This window comes from Rattus rattus, chromosome 4 (assembly GCF_011064425.1).
Source record: "Rattus rattus isolate New Zealand chromosome 4, Rrattus_CSIRO_v1, whole genome shotgun sequence".
NCBI lineage: Eukaryota > Metazoa > Chordata > Mammalia > Rodentia > Muridae > Rattus > Rattus rattus.
In genome coordinates this window covers 87,801,383-87,824,517 of record NC_046157.1, presented here as the reverse complement: position 1 = coordinate 87,824,517, position 23,135 = coordinate 87,801,383, and the positions used below count along the sequence as shown (strand labels likewise).

The following is a 23,135-nucleotide window of genomic DNA, read 5'->3' as shown; positions in this document are numbered from 1 at the left end:
CCCCAAACCCCATCACTGGGATAAGGGGCAGAGGCAAGCAGATGTGTATGAGTTTAAAGCCAACCTGGGCTACACAGTGAAACCCCATCAAAAGAAAAGAATGGGTGAGAATAAATGCCCAGCCCCGGGCTATCCCATCCGCCCTCTCCCTGCAGTGATTAGAGAGGGGTAAGTGATTTCAGGGATGGCCACCCACAAGCATACAAAGTGGTTATGGGCTGGAAGTGTCCTGAGATTTGCAGGCGGGGGGCGAGGGGGAGGTGGTCAGGAGCCTAGCTTGCAGCTGGAGCTCCCTCGAGGGGTCAGGTAGCTTGTGAAGACACTGCCCTTCCCCCACCTTGTCCATCCCTCACAGTGTGCTTCTCCCCTAGTGCCCGGCCAGCCCATGAACTTGCGGGCCGAGGCCAAGTCAGAGACCAGCATTGGGCTCTCGTGGAGTGCACCACGGCAGGAGAGTGTCATTAAGTATGAACTGCTCTTCCGGGAGGGCGACCGAGGCCGAGAGGTACCTGGGCTGAGTGGGTAGCAGGGGATGAGATGGGTGGGGCCTGCCACGCAGGCCCCCGGTGGCCTCGTGTCAGTGCTGGCTCCTTACTCACCCCTGCCTTCCCATTCATTCTCTCTGCCCACTTTGCCTCATTCTGCACATATCCCCTGTCTCTGTCTCTGGTGGATCTCTGTTATCTCTTCCTCTCTGTCTCTCCTCATCTCTGTGTCTCCATCCATCACTGTCTCTGTACCTCCCTCTTTGTCTCTCTGTCCCTGTGTCTGTCCACCTGCTCCTGGCCCATTCGTTTTTAGGTGGGGCGAACCTTCGACCCAACCACAGCCTTTGTGGTGGAGGACCTCAAGCCCAATACGGAGTACGCGTTCCGGCTGGCGGCTCGCTCGCCGCAGGGCCTGGGCGCCTTCACCGCGGTTGTGCGCCAGCGCACACTGCAGGCCAGTACGTGTCTCTCGGCGCCTTTTCCTTGGGGGAGGGGGGTGCAGTGGCCACTAACCCAGCCTGAGCTCCTGGGCGGGGGCGGGGGGAGGGGGTGCTTCCCGCCTGGCCTGCCTCAGCCTTGGCCATGTCTGCCTGCCGTGCCTTAGTTTCCCCAGAGCAGTGTGGGTCTCCCCATGGGGATGAGACTGGCACAGAATGGCCGCTCAGCCTCTGGTTCCTCCCTTCTCTTCCTGTATGTGGGACTAGTCCTGTCCACAGGATGTTGTCCGTGAGGGCCCATGATGACCCCTGGGTGACCCTGGAGTGACCACTCCTCTCAGGTCCCCTCAGCTCTTGTCATCTCACAAAGGACATGGCTCTGGAAGCCTCAGGACAGTCCCCAGTGACCCAGTTATTCAGAGTGACATCATTTTGGGGGGCAGGTGTGGCCCTTGATAAGGGTCCTGGTCCCTAAAGCAGCTTGCTGTGCCTGCCTGGTTCCTGTCACAGGTTTCTGTTTCTGGGGCACATGGTTGCCCCCATGGCCCCACCATCATTCCTGCAAGTCAGCTCAGCCCCTTTGGGGCTGCCTCACACCCTGCCTGCTCTGCTCAGCTTGGCCAGCATAGCCTCTACCACTGTGGTTCCTTGCACCTCTTCCAACCCCTCAGCAAGTCACCATGTGGCCACCAAATGTGGTTCTATCTGCAGACGGTGACCCTTGCTCCCTATGCATGAGCATACAGTGGGTCTCAGGCCCCACAAGAGTGATGTACACTTCCTTGGGCCAGGGTTTCTCTGAGGGAAAGGGCCACAGAGATCTGGTTTCCTACCAGCCTGCCCACCCTCCTGCTGCTTCCTCCCCCCAACCCCCAGCACTGAGCCCCAGGTGGCTCCAAGGTGGCAACTGTCAGGTGGAGGTCAGTGAGGGTGGCCTGTGGCCTGGGGCCACCGAGCGGCCGGTAGAGGTGGCCCACAGGTGAGTATCAGCCAGTCTCAAGCAACTCACAAACACAGCCCACCCTGCGTGTCCCCTGCCTGCCCTGGGCAGCACATGGCCCAGAGGGATGTCCAAATGACCCCATCTAAACACAGCACATTCTCTTCAAGCTGCACAGTACACGTCCCACCACGAGACACCACGCAGGTTGGGCTGGATTGTGAAGGTCGTGACCTCTGAGGTCACCCAGAAAGTGTCTTCATCCCAGCCATGTGCGCTCCAGGGCGGCCCAGGACAGGGAGCTGGGGGGAGAGGGCTCCCCTTCTCACCGATACCCAGGGCCAGGCCTGTCCCCAGGGCCCTGGGCTCATTAGGGCCTGTCAAGGGTAGGTGCAGGTCTACCTGCTGGCCACTGCGGGTGTCCTCAGACCCCACCATCCCTCACTGCCCAGGGAGCTGCAGAGTGGCTCTCCCGGCATGGGTCGCCAAGAGCTCATAACCTTGTAGCCGGCGCCGTTCCCTCTCGTAAGAAAGTCTGTTAAGTTAGCGCTTGAAGGAGTGGAAGGTAGGTAAAGACTGGGCGTCTCTGTGAGGCGTCTGTCTGTCTGTCTTTCTTTTATGATTTATTTCCCATCATCGCCACTGTCACCCGTGCTTCTTGTTTTATTATTGTTTGGTTTGGTTTTACCTTTACCTCCCTTCTGTTTCACAGCAGAAGCTCCCTTCCAGCACATTCCCCGGTGGCTTATTTTGTTTCCATCACCCTTGCTTGACCTCCCCACCCCCACCCCTGGGCACTTTGGATTGGGGTGACTGGTCAAGAAATGGGGCCTAATCCATCCTGTGGCTACTGTCCAGTTTCCAGGAAGGAAAGCTGAGAGAGCAGTCATTCCCCAGGGCCCACAGCAGCCACTGTCTTTGAATAGGAAGCCGAGGTTGGATTTTAGGTCCTAGGATGCAAAGTCAGGGAACGCACACAGTCAACATTGACTAGGTGCCAGACCCACAGGGGCATGGCAGGTTAGAGGACCAGGGTTGTAGTCCTGCCCAGCAAGCCACCGTAGGCTTCCTGCAGGAGATGGGTCCCTGAGTGGTGTGTCTGCCACCTCCACAGGCCTAGATCTGTGGTCCCTTGCTCAAGGCCAGACCATCCATAGCAGAGGGCTGAGCCTGAGTCTGAGCCCTGCTGTATATTCAGAGTGGGCACCTGCTATTTCTGAGACTCCAATTCACTGCCAGCAAAATGAGGTGTGCCCCTGGACTTCCTGGGTGATCCAGAGTACACAGGGTGGAGCCTGGCACCAAGCAGGTGTACAGTCAATCAACAGCCAGCTTTGGAGCTGGGTATCCTGTCTGTGGTTTAGGCAGGGCTCAGGGCCACAGAGAGCCAGTGTCAGAACCCATTGCAAGCCCGAAAAGGGAAGTGGGTGCTAGTGCACCCCTATATTATCAGTAATTTCCATAGGCTATCCTCTAGTCCGTAGTAGGGCTATAAATATTTTGTAGGGCCCTTGATGTACATACACAGTAGGCATGCTGTTGTGAGCAGAGCCCTGCTGTTTAGCCTATCACCACATAGTCGGTGCTCCTTAAATATTGTTTGAAGTTTAAACACAGATCAGGACGTACAGCATAAATGAAAGCCTTTGGTGACAAGCTACAAGATGCCAGTGCACAGTAGGTCCCTAGATCACATAAGGCTCTGACAGTTCTGCAAGCCTCTTCATATACAATAAATACTTCATGCTACTTGCTCTAAGGAAGTTAGCTTGGTGTTTTGACAGCCAGCAGGTGCTCAGATCTGTACTGTTAGACTCCCGCAGCTCAGGGTTTGCTCAGCACACAGTTCCTGCCAAGTCCCTGGCACCATGTGCACACAGTATGGGCTCAGTTGTAAGTACTGTAACCACTCTAGTGTTAGGCCATGACACCCGACACATAGTAGGTGCTTCATATATGAAAGCTAGAATTGCGTCTGGTAAAGGTCCCACAGCCTGGTCTGGCGTACTATAGGTACATAGCTAAAGCTCCTAACAGCACCTGGCACCCAGTAGGTACCTAAGAGATGAGAATTCTTGTTTTACAGGGCATAGTTGCCCAGTATCTGACACAAGCAGGTATTTAATATAGGGAGACAATTACTCCAGTGTGTGATATACTGTGGGCATTTAATATATGGAGGCTGTTAATCCAGGGTCTACCTAGCACCAGTAGGTATTTAATGTGTGGAGATCATTTTTAGTTAGTAAATCTTCTGATGTAGGACCTGACACACAATAGGTAGGCACTTAACGTGAGGTCAGTATTAGCCCAGTCAGTGCCTGGCATTCGTGCAGTATGTGTTTAACATTCAAAGATTTTTGGTCCAGTGCCTGGTATACAGTGTTTGATGTATGGGTGCTTCTAGCCCAGTACCTGGCACACAATAGGTATTTAATATATGCAGCCCATCAGCTCAATACCCTGCACACAGTATTGCTTAATATGCAGGAACTTTTAGCCTAGTGTCTGAAACATAGGTCTAGCTCACAGTAGGTATTTAAAATGTGGAAGCCTTGGTTTTTCAGTAGAACCCCTAGCATAGTTCTGGTACACAATAGGTGATTTAGTTTTTGTAATCTGACTTTCTTAGCATAATACCAGTAGCATAATACCTAGCACATAGTAAATGCTTACTATTGTAAGAGCTTTTAGCTTGGCGCCCTGGCATACAATAGGTGTTCAGTATGTGGGGACTTTGCCCAGCACACAATAGGTGTCTCATAGGATGTGTCCAGTGCTAGTATGGTTTTGCTACAATAGGTGTCTGATGAACTAGCATCTCAGTTTTTATTTTTAAAACACCTGGCATGCTCACAGCACACAGTAAGGCCAGGAGCACATGGTGTCTGGAGCTTGTTGTTGGCACAGCCTCGGGGCCTCTGTGGCTCGACTATTCAGTAAATAGATGAACCCTAAGCTAGTTTAGTCTTCAGCACTATACAAGGGCTCATATTAGTTAGATGTTTAGTGAATAATATGCTGTTGGCTGAGACACCTTGTACATAGTAGGATTCTGTTTCTTGACTGCTAACCCTCTTTGCAAATACCCAGCACATAGTAGACCTTCAACAGCACATCTCTAGTTTATTCTATGTGAAGCCTTTGTCAAGGCTTCACATAGTATGTACCTATATGTAGGGCTTCTCTTATTCTCCCCTCGTGGCATGGTACCCAGAACATAGTAGGTGTGGAGGTGGTAGGTGATTTTGCTCCCATTCTTTGGAGCCCTTGGTGGGTGCTTGACACATAGTAGGCACTCAGTTTCTGGAGCTTCAGTTGCAGTCCTAGTCATGGTGCCTGGCACGTAGCACATGCCCAGTTAAGTACACCCCTTTATATATCAGTGTATGCCGTTCCTGGCATGTGCCTGGCCTGTAGTAGGTATGCAAGAAACAGGTTTCTCTAATGCTATTTTCTGAAGGTCATGACAACACGTGTCCTAGCAGTGAGCAGGTGCTTAGCATAATTCCCTTGTGGTGCCTGGAACATAGTAGGAGTGTGGATCCTTAGTATGTGGGGCTTCTATTGCAGTTTTGTTTGACAGGACGCCAGACACAAAGTAGACGCTTAATAATTGCTTTCTGTATTCCATGAAGTCTGTATCACATTTTTGACACACAGTAGGTATCTGATGACATACTCAGGAACATAGCAGAGCCCAGTGGCCAGAGTGCCTGGGTCATAGTACTGGAGACATACTGTGCACATGGCAGTCAGTCACTGTCCCACAGCAAGCTCAGCAGTTCTTGGCCAGCCCTCCCGGACCCGCCCCCCTGACCATCTCACCTTTGATTGACACTCGCTTCTTTTGGGTTCGACTTCTCTTTGGTTCGTTCTGTTTTGTTATCATCTTTTTATTTTCTCTTTCCCATCTTCTGTCCCTGCCTTCCCCGCCCATCCCACCTCCCCGCCCCCATGCTCTCCCCAATAGAACCGTCAGCCCCCCCTCAAGACGTTAAGTGCACCAGCTTGCGCTCCACGGCCATATTGGTAAGTTGGCGCCCGCCACCGCCAGAAACTCACAACGGGGCCCTGGTGGGCTACAGCGTCCGCTACCGACCGCTGGGCTCAGAGGACCCGGACCCCAAGGAGGTGAACAACATACCCCCGACCACCACTCAGATCCTTCTGGAAGCTTTGGAGAAATGGACGGAGTACCGTGTCACCGCCGTGGCTTACACAGAGGTGGGACCAGGGCCCGAGAGCTCGCCCGTGGTCGTCCGCACCGATGAGGACGGTAAGTACCAGCCCAGACCACACCCGGGCTGTGCCCACCCCTGGCAGCTCCAGCTCTGGGACGGGACTGGGATCAGCAGGAGCCAGGAAGCCAGTGCGAGCTGGCTTCAAGTTTGGGCGCCCTCTTCCCAGGGCGCGCCTGTAGGTGGCCTCTGGGGCCCTACAGCATCCTGCCTGGAGGCAGGCGGCCACCTTCACCAACATATACCCACAGTGGCCTGATAGCTTCAAGTGAAGGGCTAGTGTGAGCCACAGGCTGAGGCTGGGGCTGGAAACCAAGCACCATGGGAAGAGTAAAGTGCTGTCAGTGCCAGTGCAGGTAGAGGGAGGGTTTGGACTTGACAAAATCGGAGACATTGATCTATCTGCTAGCCTAGTAGACCAGGAGATGATGGCGTTTGGTGAGCTCCTACCTGACTGTTTACCGTGTTCCAGCTTCCGGATCACAGATTCCATTTTCCAAGCCTTAGTTTCCCCATCGGTAGACCTCAGGGATGTGCATCAGTTCAGAGGGGGGAAAGTGGTAGGGATGGGGCCTTGGAGAGAGACCCTGGGCTCTGGGAACCGCGGTGGTTGTTGTGTGGTGCTGCAGCAGATCCTGGGAACATAGGGTGTAGCAGAGGGCCATGCCTTCCCAGTCCAGCAGCTGCCCAACACCCTGGCCCGGAGCAGGGCCTGGCGCCCTGGTAACAGCCCCGCTGCCCCCCTCCTGCCCGCCAGTGCCCAGCGCGCCCCCGCGGAAGGTGGAGGCGGAGGCGCTCAACGCCACGGCTATCCGAGTGCTGTGGCGCTCGCCCACGCCCGGCAGGCAGCACGGGCAGATCCGCGGCTACCAGGTCCACTATGTGCGCATGGAGGGCGCCGAGGCCCGCGGGCCACCGCGCATCAAGGACATCATGCTGGCGGATGCCCAGGTGGGCGGGCGCGGCTGGGGTGGCAGGGGCGCCTGGGCACTGTCTCCTCTCTCTGTCCCCACTCTGCTGCTGGCTCCCCTCTCATGTCCCTCCTCTCTCTCCCCCCACCGCCTCCCGCTCAGTGGGAGATGGACGACACTGCCGAATATGTAAGTAGTCTCCAAGGCTATTCTGCTGCTGTCCTCACTGTGCAGTCTGCATGCCTGTAGTCCCCTGGTCTCCTCCCCTGTGACCCTGTATGCCCTCCATAGCTTCTGATGGACCCAGGGTCAGGAAGGACAGTGGTCGGCTTACACGAGGTGCTCTAGAGGAGAATGGATTTGCTCTGTGGCCTCGGAAAAGTCAATGCCTATGTGCTGCTCTGGGTCTGTCTGACAGAAAACATGGACTCTCTACAAGGTCCAGAGTTGCCACTAACCTGTCTCAGACCCTATAGGGGTCTCTCTCATGCCCCAATGGGAGGCCCTCTTTCTTTCTGCCTGAGTTTTTGTCCCCTCCCCCACTCCTGTGCTCCTGAGGATTTGAGGATTTTCTGTACTGCCAGGCATGTGTGTGTGTGTGTGTGTGTGTGTGTGTGTGTGTGTGTGTGTGTGTGAGAGAGAGAGAGAGAGAGAGAGAGAGTGTGTCTGTGTGTGTGTGTGTCTGTGAGAGAGAGATTGTGTGTGTGTGTGTGTGTGTGTGAGAGTGTGTGAGAGAGAGAGAGAGAGAGAGAGAGAGAGAGAGAGAGAGAGAGAAAGACCGGAACACCCAGGAGGGCACCAGGACCTAGTGTGCTCCAACACCTGCTGTTTGGGGTACAGTATGAACAACAAACTATACCCCAACATGGAGTCACATTGTTACCTATATGGGGCAGTGAGCACAGTGGGAAGGATTTGGCCTGAGACAGGGTTAGCTAACACCCCAATCTTTATTGTAGACCAGGGTTGGTTCCTGCCTCTCTTACTTCTCAGAGTTGTTCCAATTTAAGTTTTCGGTTTGCATCTTTAGATGACTGTTTCATAACTGGCTTTCGAATTCCAAGTAGGGTTAACTGTTGGATTTTTCTCTCTCTCTCTCTCTCTTTTTTTTTTTTTTTCTTTTCTTTCTTTTTTTTTTTTTTTTTTTTTTTTTTTGGAGCTGGGGACCCAACAGGGCCTTGCGCACTAGGCAAGCGCTCTACCACTGAGCTAAATCCCCAACCCCAACTGTCGGATTTCTCAAGTTGGTTGTGGGCAGCTCTGATAATCCAGTGGGGTCAGAGGGAAGCCAAGCCGAGTGTGTGAAGGCCCTTAGAGAAGAACCCAGGACCCCCTGTAGCTGGGGCACAGTGCCTGTGGGAGGCAGAGAGAGAGGAAGGAGGCGGGCAGCAGATGAGCAGGGCCTGGTGGGCTATACCTGACACCATAGAAGGTGGGCACCTTGTGTAGAAGGATGATTCTGATCAGGATGCGCCCTGATGACTATTGCCCTGAGTCTAGGAAGAATCTGGGGACCCGGTGGTGAGTGTGTGCCCAACTTGTGTTTCTGACAGGAGTGTGGACACTGCATGCTTCAGCTTGTGCATGAGCTTACTAGCATGTTGCCTGTGGACTGGAGGCATCATCTCTTGTGTCCGTCTTAGGGAAGAAGGTGGACAGGGCTGGCATCATTGCTGACTATGCTCACTCGTCCCACCCACAGGAAATGGTGATCACAAACCTCCAGCCTGAGACTGCTTACTCTATCACAGTAGCCGCGTATACCATGAAAGGCGATGGCGCTCGCAGCAAACCGAAGGTGGTGGTGACCAAGGGAGCAGGTAGAATACTCACTGCACAGCCTCTGACTCCACAAGGCCCATAGCAGTTCCCATGATTCTCAAACCATGGTGGTTTTAAGATGCATCAGGCAGGTGGACCCAAAATAGGAAAGGAATGGGCCCTTCTCAGAGGTATCAGGGGCCAGGCATCTGCCCCTGGTGTCCATCTCTGCTCAGGTCACTCCCTCTTCCAGACACTATACTCATTTGGTTGCCTCCTCTCAGCTGCAAAGTGGGAGTCAGGATTCCAGTGCTTAAAGGAAGTCCATGTGCCTCAAATGGAATCCAAGCCATTGCTTAAAGGAAGTTCTCCTTAAAATGTACCTTTAAAAACTAGACCTTAAGGACTCGGAGTGTGGTCAGAAATCCCTCAGTGAGGGGCTGCGGTTGGGGTGTGGAGAAACAGGCTGGCCCTGGCGGCGGGGCCGCTGACTGTCTCTTCCTCCATAGTGCTGGGCCGCCCCACCCTGTCGGTGCAGCAGACCCCCGAGGGCAGCCTGCTGGCGCGCTGGGAGCCCCCCGCGGACGCGGCTGAGGACCCAGTGCTTGGCTACCGCCTGCAGTTTGGGCGCGAAGACGCGGCCCCGGCCACGTTGGAACTGGCGGCGTGGGAGCGGCGGTTCGCGGCGCCTGCACACAAGGGCGCCACTTATGTGTTTCGGCTGGCGGCGCGGGGCCGCGCGGGGCTGGGCGAGGAGGCCTCGGCGGCGCTGAGCATCCCTGAGGACGCTCCACGCGGCTTCCCGCAGATCCTGGGCGCCGCGGGCAACGTGTCCGCGGGCTCCGTAATACTGCGCTGGCTGCCACCCGTGCCCGCCGAGCGCAACGGCGCCATCATCAAGTACACGGTGTCCGTGCGGGAGGCCGGCGCCCCAGGGCCCGCGACCGAGACCGAACTGGCGGCGGCGGCCCAGCCGGGGGCCGAGACAGCGCTCACACTACAGGGGCTGCGGCCGGAGACGGCCTACGAGCTGCGCGTGCGCGCGCACACGCGTCGGGGCCCCGGCCCCTTCTCACCCCCGCTGCGATACAGGCTTGCGCGGGACCCAGGTAGGCGCCGCCCCGGGCCCCGGCCTGCCCCTCCCTGCAGGTAAGTCTCGGCCTTCACAGACTCAGCCCAGGCGCCCGAGGCTCCAGTCAGTCGGTCGGTCGGCAGGCACAGGTGGGATGCGGCTCAACGGCCGCGCCTGGAGGCCATGCCCATGGCTACGCCCCTCCCGCTTTTCTCCGCAGCCGCGCCGTCTCTGCAGCAGCAGGCACTGGGGACAGGGCAGGCAGGGCCGGGCCAGGCAGGAAGGCCGAGGGCACAGCGGACTGCAGGGAAACCAGGGGCCGTCCCATGCGCCCCTTAGCTGGAGCCCGGTGCTTACTAGGCTGTCTCTTCTCTCTCTCCCTGCCTGCTGCTGCCCTCAGTCTCCCCCAAGAACTTCAAGGTGAAGATGATCATGAAAACTTCAGTGCTGCTAAGCTGGGAGTTCCCTGACAACTATAACTCACCCACGCCCTACAAGGTACAGCCGGGAGTGGGGGGTGGAGGGTGAGGGGGAAGATCTGGGAGCAGGCCCCTAGGTACCCCTGCTAGGAGTATGGGAACCTGAGGGAAATTGGGGTTTCCGTTGGCCTCAGAGCATAGTCAAGACCACCTGAGGTCAGGATTTGATGACACTTAGGATTCACGGTTTAGTCTGAGATTGCGTCTGCAGCCCAGGCTGTGGGTTTCAGTGTCAGGTAGGTTTGAGACTGAAGAGGATCCACCACAGACTGGGATCAGGATCTGTCAGGGTTGCTGCACAGCCTGGGTGGGGGACAAGGAACAGTCAGGGGTGGGGCTCAGTCAGGTTGCAGCCTAGTCAAGACTCGGAGCTGGGGTTCCACCTGAAGCCGGGATTTAGTATATTGCTCAGCCTTAGTCAGTTTGGGGACTTAGAGTTAAGGACCACTTGGCTGGTCCTGAACCTGGGTCACCCAGGGATCAAGGCCTAGTTGGACCTGAAGTTTATATTAGGACTGGGACTCAGTCAACTCTTTACTGAATTAGAACTCAGGAGCTAAGCCTCAGACTAGATTCCTTCAGAGGGGTTCACCTGGGAGTAAGGTTCAGTCAAGATTGGTCCAGGACAGGCAGCCTGAGCAGCTCATTCCGAGGCTGCAGTTCCACTGAGGTCGCTAGGCCCCAGCCCATTACTTGCTGAGCCCAGCTCTGTCCACAGATCCAGTACAATGGGCTCACACTGGACGTGGATGGCCGCACTACCAAGAAGCTGATCACGCACCTCAAGCCACACACCTTCTATAACTTCGTGCTCACCAACCGTGGCAGCAGCCTGGGAGGCCTGCAGCAGACGGTCACCGCCAGGACCGCCTTTAACATGCTCAGTGGCAAGCCTAGTGTCGCCCCAAAGCCTGACAACGATGGTTCCATTGTGGTCTACCTGCCTGATGGCCAGAGTCCCGTGACAGTGCAGTATGCTGACCCTTCCTTTATGTCTGTCCCTGTAGCTGTCAACCCAGTGTGTGTGTGTGTGTGTGTGTGTGTGTGTGTGTGTGTGTGTGTGCCCACACACGCGCGTGTACATGCACACGTGCGAGTGATTGCATCAAGCTGTGCACCCTCTCTGTGCCTCTATTTCCTCACTTATTGAGATAAGAGTCACGTGAACCTACGTCATGTGACTGTCCCACAAGCCTGACCCTTCACTGGGCAACCTTAGGCCCCTGAAAGGATTCAGTTCTGTGCTTCAGGTTAGTAGGGAGGCCTAACTAGGAGTCTGCAGTGTGGAATTCAAGAGGCTGCCTGGAAGACAGGGGAAAGTGTGTAAGATCATGTGGGCACCGACCCTTAGGCTTTGAGGGACACACAGGACACTGAGGTCTGGCACACCATGACATAGGCAGAAGGCAGATAGCTAAGAACTGGAACATGGAGGTGTGGTGTGGTACTGTGTGCAGTTGGGGCATGGTGTCACTGAAGCTCTTCCCACAGGAACTACTTCATTGTGATGGTCCCACTTCGGAAGTCTCGTGGTGGCCAGTTCCCTATCCTACTAGGTAGTCCAGAGGACATGGATCTGGAGGAGGTGAGGCCACGCCTACCCCCACAGGGGCTGCACACAGCTGGGCTATGATACCCATCTCCCCAGGAGCTCTGAGATCTCCCTGGGAGCTCTGAGCCCTCATGGCGCTCGCTGGCTCGCTTTCCCTGCAGCTCATCCAGGACCTCTCCCGGCTGCAGAGACGCAGCCTGCGCCACTCAAGACAGCTGGAGGTGCCTCGGCCTTACATCGCCGCTCGGTTCTCCATCCTCCCAGCTGTCTTCCATCCTGGGAACCAGAAGCAATATGGTGGCTTTGACAACAGGGGCTTGGAGCCAGGCCACCGTTATGTCCTCTTTGTACTTGCTGTGCTGCAGAAGAATGAGCCTGTAAGTCCTTGGCAGTGTCTGCCCACACACCAGCTAGGCTTCTCCACCAACCTGGAAATAATTAAAGAAATGGAGGCACAGAGGTCACCGGGGGGCTGATGTATGTGTGGGCCTCTCGGTGAGGTTGACCCAAATTGATCCCCAAAGCCAAGCATAGACTAAGAGCCCCCAGGCATCCAGGTCTGGACAGAGAAAGCCACTGGACATAGGGTGCAGGTGGGATCTCAAGGGTTCATCCTTTAGAGGAAAGGACTGTAGCTCGGGCTTTGAAGGATCAGCAGGAGCTCAGCAGGAAAAGTGCCGGTCATTTCTGTGCTGCAGAGGAGATGGAGAAGCCTAGTGGGCAGCAGTGGCAGAGGGCAGGACGGTGCAGGTGTCTGGGTGTGGCCAGCATTAATGACGGCCCCTCTCTTGCCACTCTCCTGCAGACATTTGCAGCCAGTCCCTTCTCAGACCCCTTCCAACTGGACAACCCAGACCCGCAGCCCATTGTGGATGGCGAGGAGGGCCTCATCTGGGTGATCGGGCCCGTGCTGGCCGTGGTCTTCATCATCTGCATCGTAATTGCCATCCTGCTGTACAAGAAGTGAGTGCCCAGGGACCCTCCTCTGAGCAGGCTCCAGATGACAAAAACTGGGGGTCAGCAAGGCTGGGAAGCCACTGTAGTCACAGAAGAAGGGGTTCTGTCTGACCTGCATGAGTCTTACTTGACATTGTCTTTTCTCCTCTCACCTACATCCGGTCTGGGGACAGCAAGCCTGACAGGTGAGGACTGGCCTGAGGCAGGAGGATGACGGGTGGTTGGAGCTGGGCTCATGGGACGTGGCTGCTTCAGTTCTCCAGGTGGCACACGTGTCTATACAAGGGCCTGGGATCAAGACTCAGTATGGGATTGGAACTTCGGTGAGATTGAGGCTTAGTCGGCTTGGAGCTTAATCTGGGATACAGGCTTGTCTTGAATGGTGGCCCAGTCTGGGATTGAAGCTTAGTCTATGATGAAGGATCCATCTGGATTTGGGGCTCAGCTAAGGCAAAGGACCCAGTCTGAGGTTTATGCTAGTCTCTGATCCAAGGGTCTTTGTAGGACTGAGGTTCCATAAAATTAGGGCTCAGTGTGTAAATGGCCCATTCCCTACCACATGTTTGTAGGCCCTGGGTCATGTGTCCCTGAGTGTGCACACACACACTTTGGGGCATGTGCTAACATTGGCTGTCCCCTCCCTCTCTGTCCTTGAAGCAAACGCAAGGACTCAGAGCCCCGCACCAAATGCTTATTGAACAATGCAGACCTCGCCCCCCATCACCCCAAGGACCCTGTGGAAATGCGACGTATCAACTTCCAGACGCCAGGTACGCACTGACTGGGGCCAGAAGCAGCTGGCAGGGCCTGAGGCTCAGGTTCAGGTCTGATGTATCAGCATCAGGGTGAGAGACCCCAGCTACTTCAGCTGTAAGGGTCAAGACGCAGAAACCGGGAAGGGTCGGGGAGAGGCCATCACACGCACGCACGCACGCACGCACGCACGCACGCACACGGCATATATGTCACGTACCACACCCACTTGGAGAACCACCCCCCCACCCCGGCTTGGGAAGGGCAGGGCTCCACGCACCATGTTTCTGAGGTGCACTGGCTGCCTCTGCTTCTCTGTCTTTGCCACAAGATGCTGGGCACTACAGGGACCAGGGCTCCACGGGCCTCACTTGCTCCCATCCTCTGGCTGTACAGCAGGTGGCACTACTCCAGTCTTGCTCACCTGTTCATGTCCTTTAGCCACAGTGCCTCCATAGCCACAGCAGCTGAGCCTGCTGTCCCCATGCTCCTCTCTTCACAGGTATGCTCAGCCACCCGCCCATTCCCATCACAGACATGGCCGAACACATGGAGAGACTCAAAGCCAACGACAGCCTCAAGCTCTCCCAGGAGTATGAGGTGAGCTGAGTCTACTGCAGGACTCGCTTGATGCCCCAGCCCCGGTGACCCAGCACTACACCTCTTCCCATCATGCCTGAACCTACTCATTCCCTGCAGTCCATCGACCCTGGCCAGCAGTTCACTTGGGAACATTCGAACCTGGAGGCCAACAAGCCAAAGAACCGATATGCCAATGTCATCGCCTATGACCATTCACGAGTCATCCTGCAGCCTCTAGAAGGTAGCAGGGATCTGGGCTGCATGGGTGTGGTGGGTGCTGTTTAGGCAGCACTGATCCTCAAGGGTCAGGTCAGCTCTGCGTTGCTATGGTTTGTGGGAGAGGTGCCACAGTAGCTGCAGTGTGGCAGGGTTGGCTGACTGCCACAGTGGGCCCAGTAGAGAGATATTTGGCCCCAGATGGCTGCAACAGAGCCAAAGGGCCATTCATACAGTGGCCATAGGGCGTGTGTCAGAGGGCAAGTTGGACAACCCCACAGAACTGTCTCTGACCTCCTGCCTGGCTACAGGCATCATGGGTAGTGATTACATCAATGCCAACTATGTGGACGGCTATCGGCGGCAGAACGCATACATCGCCACGCAGGGGCCCCTGCCTGAGACCTTTGGGGACTTCTGGCGGATGGTGTGGGAGCAGCGGTCAGCCACTGTGGTCATGATGACACGGCTGGAGGAGAAATCACGGGTGAGTCGCTATGGGCAAGTCTTGGCCCTGAGGCTTCCAAGGTGCTGCCTGACCTTCCTGAACTCATGTCCCTCTCATCCCACAGATCAAATGTGACCAGTACTGGCCTAACCGAGGCACCGAGACGTATGGCTTCATCCAGGTCACCCTACTAGATACTATGGAGCTGGCCACCTTCTGTGTCAGGACCTTTTCTCTACACAAGGTGTGGTCTGGATGGGGACGCATTGTATAGAGTAAACATGTGCCGGGCTGACCGCACTCCTGGGGGCCTACTTGAGGGCTGGAGAAATCAAAGCTCAGAGTTAGCCCGGCATGAGCAGCCATGGTGGGAACAGGCCAGCACAGGACCCAGTTTGGCTACCTGCCGCACTCTGGCCCCCATGAGCGGTTTCTGTGCTACAGGCAGCACGTCTGTAACCACGTCTGTAACGTGGTCCTGCCCACTCTTGGTATTTTTGTCTCTGAACTGGCCGGGCTCTGCCATCTGAAAGTTATCCCATCCTGCTGGGGAGGGACAAGGTCACCTGTGCAGACTGATGTCCCCTCCCTCTCTGTCCTTGAAGCAAACATCTTCATCTGCAGTACATCTTGCTGTGTGGCTGTGTCTGTCTGTCCCAAGTTCTGACTGCACGCAGCCTACTGCATGTTCCTTACAGTTCCTTACAGGGGGAGGAGGGATGCATAGGGCCCTAGACACCTCCTGCAGGTGAATGGGCCTATGGCAGGAGGGCGCAGTCACACATGGAAGCATCCTGACTGTGCTGCCCGTTGCCATGGCGCAGACACAGCACCCTGCCTTTGTGGAGTGACTCTAGTGGTGGTAGAGCACAGAAGGAAATGGGCATGGACGTGGGCAGCAGGCAAGAGAGGGGCCACAGGTGGTCTGGATGTCTCAGGCCTGATACAACATGGCACCTAGAACTGGAGGAGTGAGCAGAGGGGACAATTAGGCTGGGCTGCTGAGAGCAGAGGGAGGTGGTCCTTGGAAGAGCTGCAAGACCCCAGAGCTGGATGCGGTGACTCCTCTGGAGTTGGGGAGGCAGGGTGGGGGAGGGAAGCTGACAATGCCCCAGACTGCGGTTAGTGCACGCACTTACCTTCTGTCTGACGAGTGGGAACCACGTGTGCACCGCGGTGATGTCCTGTAAAAGCCCTGAGTCAGGGTAGTGCCAACTGAGGTGTCCCTGGTGCACTTAGCCTACAGTAACAGATGCTGTCCCTCTTTTTCAGAATGGCTCTAGTGAGAAGCGTGAGGTACGACATTTTCAGTTCACAGCATGGCCTGACCACGGCGTGCCCGAGTACCCCACACCCTTCCTGGCGTTTCTGCGCAGGGTCAAGACCTGTAACCCACCTGACGCTGGCCCAGTTGTGGTCCACTGCAGGTGTGCACAACCCTGACCTGTCTTGTCCCTGTCTCTTTGCATCCCTGTCCCCTGACCATGGTGTCTGTCCCCACAGCGCGGGTGTGGGGCGTACTGGCTGCTTCATTGTAATTGATGCCATGTTGGAGCGCATCAGAACAGAGAAGACGGTGGATGTGTACGGACACGTGACACTCATGCGGTCACAGCGCAACTACATGGTGCAGACAGAGGATCAGTATAGCTTCATCCACGAGGCACTGCTGGAGGCTGTGGGCTGTGGCAATACCGAGGTCCCCGCGCGCAGCCTCTACACCTACATCCAGAAGCTGGCCCAGGTGGAGCCTGGCGAGCATGTCACAGGAATGGAGCTTGAGTTCAAGGTGACTGCGGGACCACAGTGGACGGGTGGGCTGAAAACTGACCTCCACACATACACAGTAAATGAAACAAATGTGCTGGGGATCTTGTTGACTGGCCCCGCCACCTTTGTCCTGACCAACCCCCTCCCTGCCTCTCCTCCCACAGAGGCTTGCCAGCTCCAAGGCACACACCTCGAGATTCATCACTGCCAGCCTGCCTTGCAACAAGTTTAAGAACCGCCTGGTGAACATCCTGCCGTACGAGAGCTCGCGTGTCTGCCTGCAGCCCATTCGTGGAGTTGAGGGCTCTGACTACATCAACGCCAGCTTCATCGACGGCTACAGGTGCCTTGGTCCTGACCTTCACACACACACACATATACACACACACACACACACACACACACAAAACCGTCTTCAGTTCACTGCTGTGAATAAGGCTGCCTTGGGGATGTGGGCAGTGGTCTGTTCTGTGGATGGACCCCAGGCCTTAGTGCGTGGATTGGGCAAGGGCTCAGCCCCACTGCATTCCCAGCCCTTGGTTTTGTGAGATTAGGTTTTGAACAGCCCAGCCTGGTTCTTTTTTTTTGGTTCTTTTTTCGGAGCTGGGGACCGAACCCAGGGCCTTGCGCTTCCTAGGCAAGCGCTCTACCACTGAGCTGAATCCCCAACCCCCCAGCCTGGCTCTTTTCTTGTTGTTTGATTGGGAAAGGTGCGTGTGAGCCTGTGTATTTGCATGGGAGTCTGTGTAGGAGTCTCTGTGTATGCCCACATCTATATGCCTGTGCGTGTGCATGTGTGTGTGTGGATGTGCACAAAGGCCAGAGATCAGCTTGGGTGGTTTTCCTCAGAATCAGGGACACTGTTTTAGTGAGCCAGGGTGTCTCACTGGCCTGAAACTTGCTAAAGTAGCTTAGACCGGCTGCCTTACTCTGTTGCTGTGATGAGATGTGTGTCCAGAGTTACATACAGAAGAGAGAGTTTATTCAGGACTCGTGGTTCATTCTGAGAGTGTCAGCCATGACCCATGGCAGGCAGGCAGGCAAGGTGCTGGAGGAGTAGCTGGGAACTCACATTGTCTGCAAATTAGAGGGAGGCAGACATGGGCCCACGTGCTGTGAACTTGTGAATCCTTGAAGTCCACCCCAGTGACACACTGCCCCCAACAAGACCACACTTTCTGATCCTTCCCAAACAGTGCCACTCACTGGGAACCAAGCACTCAGATAGAGGAGCCTGTAGCGTGCTCTCTCTCAGACAACACAACTGGCTGAGCAGTGACTCCCAGGACTGCTCTATCCCCACATTCCCGGCACTGGGGAGTGAATGTAGTACAAATTACTTAAATCCTGGCTTAGTCTATGTGTGTTCCTGGATGAAAGACACAGCCTTTATAGTCACAATAAACAACACAAGAGCTGAGCGGCTGCCTGCCCTCTGTGCTGTTAGAAACTAGTTTCCTACTGATATCCCAAGTTATTACTGACTGCATTTCATCTGGCCTGCTCCTAGCTCCAGTTGAGCAGCCCTCAGGGCCATGCTCTCTTGACTCTTACCCCATGGCAGCGGCCTCTTCCTCTTGCTTCTCCTCTCCTCCCAAGCCTGTGGAACCGCAACCCTGCCTGTCTCTTCTGCCCAGTTATTGGCTGTTGGCATCTTTATTTACCAATCAGAATTAATTTCGGGACAGGGTCACGGGCTGCCGTGCAGATTCCAGGTCTTGGAGGCCTGCAGTTAGCCTCACAGTAGACAGTGAAGGACGAAACCTCAGCAGTTGAACTCAGTGTCTCACACTTGCAAGCCAAGCTCTGCCCACTGAGCCTCCTCAGTGGCCCCATGACTAGCCTTGTCATGAGAGTTACAGGAAGAGCCTAAACACCTCAGTGACACCAAGCTAAAAGCAAAGTCTCACTAGGGAGTTGGGGGACAACTCAGCACTGGCTGCTCTTGCAGAGGACCCAGGTTTGGTGCGCTGGACTGAAGGGGCTCCACAGAGTCTAGTAACTTTAGTTTCTAGGAGACGATGCTTTCCCATGGCCTCTGCACATGTGTTCATAGACACACACGATTTCTAAGAAACGTGTGTGTGTGTGTGTGTGTGTGTGTGTGTGTGTGTGTGTGTGTAGGTGTGTGTAGGTGTGTGTATAGGTGTGTGTGTAGTTCTGACCAGGGCAGGTGTCTGTATGAGGGCCCTGGGGTAAGAGAACTTTGCATTGGCCCAGCTGAACATGGTGGTCTGGTGACTTTGGAGAGTGGATGGAAGATGCGTACCTCGCAGTGTCTCCAAGGGATTTAAATTTCACCTGGAGGCTGAGGGACTTGGGCAGGGCATTCTGGAGAGTATGGCTCTGATCCTGTGCCTGTGCCCTTCCCTACTGCAGACAGCAGAAAGCCTACATTGCAACGCAGGGTCCACTGGCAGAGACCACAGAGGACTTCTGGCGTGCCCTGTGGGAGAACAACTCCACTATTGTCGTAATGCTTACCAAGCTCCGCGAGATGGGCCGGGTGAGTGTGTGCCAGGTTGAACTGGGACTGAGGGGCACACTCAGGGCCACGGTGCTGACCCTCCCCTCTGCCCACAGGAGAAGTGCCACCAGTACTGGCCAGCTGAGCGCTCTGCCCGCTACCAGTACTTTGTGGTTGACCCGATGGCAGAGTATAACATGCCACAGTACATTCTGCGTGAGTTTAAGGTCACAGATGCCCGGGTGAGTGCCGGCTGTGGGAGCGGCTGGGGCAGGGAGGTAAAGTCCCTAATGACTTGGGTTTGGATTTGCAGCATCCAGGTTGAGAGTGGGTTTGGCTGTTGCACCTGTTGCCTCCTCAGCCCTGTGTCCCCAGAAGCAGGAGGATAGGCCATTGTGGCTTACTGGCTGCCAGCCCAGCCAAGGTTCAGTGAGAGACACTATGGCAAGAACAAAAGGCATAGAGGAGGTGGCATGGCCGCCAGTCAATGGCCGTGGGTGACAGAAAACCAGAGCCTGATGGGATGAGGGGCTGAGCCCTGGTGGCTGAGGACTGATGCTCACAGAGCCATTGTGTGGGGCGAGGTAGGCAAGAGCTAAGTAAGCATGGCTTAGGAGGCCTGCAGGAGTTGGTGGGTGCAGCTCGGCAGCTCTGAGAGCTGTGGTGGATTCTGACGATCACTGGGGCAAACCCAGCAGCACGGGGGGGTTGTGCCATGGTCAGTTATGTGGGTGGCCAACGTCAATGGAAGGTAGCATCTTGGATGACAAAAGGCCCCAGGCAACAATCTCATGGACTGTGTGGAAGCCACCATTAGACAGTGGACAGGGATGGTGACCCAGCTATCCTCCCAGGATGGCCAGTCCCGGACCGTCCGACAGTTCCAGTTCACGGACTGGCCAGAGCAGGGTGCACCCAAGTCAGGGGAAGGCTTCATTGACTTCATCGGCCAAGTGCATAAGACCAAGGAGCAGTTTGGCCAGGATGGCCCCATCTCGGTGCACTGTAGGTGAGTGCCACACCTGGGCTCTGGTCTTGAAGGCCATGGAGAGGTTGCCCCCCATGTGACCGCACATCCCCTCTCTTCACAGTGCTGGAGTGGGCAGGACCGGAGTATTCATCACTCTGAGCATCGTGCTGGAGCGAATGCGCTACGAGGGGGTGGTGGACATTTTCCAGACAGTGAAGGTGCTTCGGACCCAGAGGCCTGCCATGGTGCAGACAGAGGTATGGGGGTGATAGGCGAGAAGTCCCTGCATGCTGAGATTCAGTCTCCCTCCTGGAACCCTGAGGGCTGATCGTTGGTGCACTTCAGACATCCCCTCTGGTTGAGGAGGGGATGCGCCAAAGCCCCAGCATGGAACCCCAGCTCTGGCAAAGAAGCCCCCCACCCCTGTACCACAACCCTGCAGGTTTGGGGTCTGTCAGAAATCTTACCCTCTGGGTTGGAAGGTTGAGACCAGGGCTGGCTGGGAGAAGAGGCCACAGCCCTGAATGGGGGAGGAACGTGGGACCCTCCAGGAGCACGTGCCTAAGTGTCCCCTCTGTCCTGTAGGATGAGTACCAGTTCTGCTTCCAGGCGGCGTTGGAATACCTGGGCAGCTTTGATCATTATGCAACATAAGCCATGGGCCCTGCCCAACACCTCGACCCAGCTCCAAGTGCCCTGAATGTGAGCCCAGCCCTCGGTGCTGGGCGGGAGGCGGCCCAGGGAGGAAACCTCCTCTCCCTGGAGACAGGCACTGCCTTCTGAAGGGCACATTCCTCATTCCCTTCTGACTCCAAAACGAGGTTCCAGGGTGGGGGGGTAGGGTGGAGAGTAAAGGAGCCACTGCTCCCCATAGCTGGGGTCACAAGGGACAGAGCTCTGCTCCCACACTTCCCTGCCTGCCTGTCAGCAACATTCTTTTTTTCATTTTTTTTAATAGTGTATTTTTTTTCTTCATCTTTCTTTTTTCTTTTCTTTTTTTTTTTTAAGAAAAAAAAAAAAAAAAAACAAAATCGTGCCAGTCAAATTTTTGAAAAACAAACGAGATCACTGTTTGTGCCTCTGTGGGAGGCCAACTTTTTCATAGTAAGTGTGTCGTGTGGCGGCTCTGTGCAACAACTTTGATGGCTTCTGTCTGCATTCTTCCCACATGTCCCCGTGTGAATGGCTCACGTAGGTTTTCTTTTTACCCTTTTTACTTTTTTTTAAAGTCAATCTTCAGACATATCAGATGTGAAGGGTGAGGTGCTGGGAGCACCCGGGCCAGGCTGCAGGGACATGGCCACCAGGACACAGTGGCTGGCCTCACTGCCCCAGTCCCTGGCGCACCAGAGAGGGTCTTTGTCCTCTCCTGACCTCCATGCCCTGCATGGAGGACCCCCGGGACTACGGGACACTTGGGGGACACGCAGCCCCCTAGAGCAAGTGAGGTCTCTCTTTGTAGGAGAGTGGGTCAGCACTCGTCCCCGCTTGTTTTTTGGGCAGAAGCAGCGGGTGACAGCCCTGTATGTAGATAAACCAAGTTTGTATTAAAGAAAGATTCGTCCGACCTAGCACATGGCCTGGTCCTTAATGCTGCCGCTGTCGGGGGAGAAGGCAGGGCCACACTGGGGACCACTGGGCCAGAGAAGAGGGACTCGACCTCTGAGGTTAGCAGACTCAAATATGAGGTTCTGAGTTCAAATCCTAGCGCCCAGGCAAAGAGCTAGGCGTGGTGGCAAATGTTTGTCACCTCAGCCCTGGGGAGATGGGCTCAGCAGCCATCAAACCTGCTGAGGGCTGGGTGGTGAGGGCAGAGTTGGGGAAGGGCAGGAAGGGCAGGAAGGACAGGAAGGACAGGAAGGCAGGAAGGCAGGTAAAGGAATCGGGGTAAGCTCTGGAGTGGAGGAGGCCCCGTCATAGGCTCCCAGAACCTTGAGTCCATCCCTCTGGAGAGACGGAGGCTGCCTGACCTGGGGTTGGGTGGCTGGTGAGGACCTGCCCAACATTCCTTACGGCCCTGAGTCTCTTTCAAGGCTCCGCCATTCTCCCTTGCTGCTGTTGAGCTCTGGCTCTGGATCGAAGCTGGGACTCTGTGGGCTCCTCATACAGAGGCTGGAATTATGGGGTGTGCTTTGGCGTTGTATCTGAAGCATAGAAGATGTGCAGTGATATCCTGACCCTGACGAGCTTCCACAGCATGCACCAGATATTTCAGACCCTGGGCCAAGTGATTGTATCCACTTCCTTAATGGCCTTACGTTCAGTTTGGGATTTTAATCCCTACTGAGGTTGACCTTGAACTCACAACCCTCCTGCCTCTGCCTCCTTCACTGGGGCTAATGCCTCTGTACCTGGCTAAATTCGGTTTCCAGCGACGTGGTTTTCCTCAGCTATGACAAGGGCCTGTGCTCAGGAATTATGTAGGAATGATGGAGCCGGAGGCCTGGCTAACTGGCCCTGCTCGTCTCCCCAGGGGTTTGTTTCAAAATTAATCTTTATTTTCCACATGAGATTAGCACCTGTCCATGGTGGCCAAAAGGAGCTGGGTCTCCCTGGGCCTGGCTTCCAGGCAGTTGTGAGCAACAGAACTCCCTCCCTCCCTCCCACACCCAAAGTTCAGGTCCACGGGAGCTCCCACTGTCAATGTCTGTCAGTCACTTTACAGATCAGCAACAAGAGTAGACTAGGGAGTTACCACAGGAGACGCGGGCCACATGTAGCCTGGAGACAGCAGAGAATCTGACCATTTCACATTTCAGCCAGGTGATCAAAGGGTCCAGCTCTGGTGGCGCTCACCCACTGGCCCCTCAGACAAAGCTGATGTGTCTGCACCCCACAGCTACTTACCTGCTCTGCCTGCCTCAGCCTCCTGGAGCCCGTGCTCAGCTGTGGAGTGGCCCCATCCTGACCCTGCAGCTGGCCAGAGACAGGAGAGAGCAAGTCACTGAGGAGCACCTGTAGACTCATTGTGTCACAGACCTCCACAGACCCATGCTGTTCCCTCTGTTCTCCACAGCAAAACGTCAGGCAGAAGTGGGGCCCACATCACAACTTGGGCTAAGGCATGAGGGTCATGAGTTCAAGGTCAGCT

At 55.5% G+C, this 23,135-nt stretch overlaps 1 protein-coding gene across 1 annotated transcript in view; it reads left to right on the top strand.

Annotated features, from left to right (window-relative positions):
* Ptprs (protein tyrosine phosphatase receptor type S) overlaps positions 1 to 21,616 on the top strand; it is a 60,449-nt gene extending 38,833 nt beyond the window's left edge. The window contains exons 10-35 of the mRNA XM_032900756.1: positions 372 to 505; positions 802 to 946; positions 5,839 to 6,144; positions 6,864 to 7,057; positions 7,180 to 7,206; positions 8,720 to 8,837; positions 9,288 to 9,887; positions 10,251 to 10,348; positions 11,048 to 11,301; positions 11,821 to 11,914; positions 12,043 to 12,258; positions 12,687 to 12,844; positions 13,012 to 13,023; positions 13,496 to 13,608; positions 14,094 to 14,191; positions 14,291 to 14,414; positions 14,701 to 14,876; positions 14,962 to 15,081; positions 16,110 to 16,264; positions 16,341 to 16,626; positions 16,772 to 16,950; positions 18,987 to 19,113; positions 19,191 to 19,316; positions 19,929 to 20,083; positions 20,166 to 20,301; positions 20,630 to 21,616. Of these exons, the coding sequence (XP_032756647.1) occupies positions 372 to 505; positions 802 to 946; positions 5,839 to 6,144; positions 6,864 to 7,057; positions 7,180 to 7,206; positions 8,720 to 8,837; positions 9,288 to 9,887; positions 10,251 to 10,348; positions 11,048 to 11,301; positions 11,821 to 11,914; positions 12,043 to 12,258; positions 12,687 to 12,844; positions 13,012 to 13,023; positions 13,496 to 13,608; positions 14,094 to 14,191; positions 14,291 to 14,414; positions 14,701 to 14,876; positions 14,962 to 15,081; positions 16,110 to 16,264; positions 16,341 to 16,626; positions 16,772 to 16,950; positions 18,987 to 19,113; positions 19,191 to 19,316; positions 19,929 to 20,083; positions 20,166 to 20,301; positions 20,630 to 20,698 (4,220 nt within the window). The 3' untranslated portion in view covers positions 20,699 to 21,616. The remainder of the gene's footprint in view (positions 1 to 371; positions 506 to 801; positions 947 to 5,838; positions 6,145 to 6,863; positions 7,058 to 7,179; positions 7,207 to 8,719; positions 8,838 to 9,287; positions 9,888 to 10,250; positions 10,349 to 11,047; positions 11,302 to 11,820; positions 11,915 to 12,042; positions 12,259 to 12,686; positions 12,845 to 13,011; positions 13,024 to 13,495; positions 13,609 to 14,093; positions 14,192 to 14,290; positions 14,415 to 14,700; positions 14,877 to 14,961; positions 15,082 to 16,109; positions 16,265 to 16,340; positions 16,627 to 16,771; positions 16,951 to 18,986; positions 19,114 to 19,190; positions 19,317 to 19,928; positions 20,084 to 20,165; positions 20,302 to 20,629) is intronic.
* Positions 21,617 to 23,135: the final 1,519 nt, after the last annotated feature.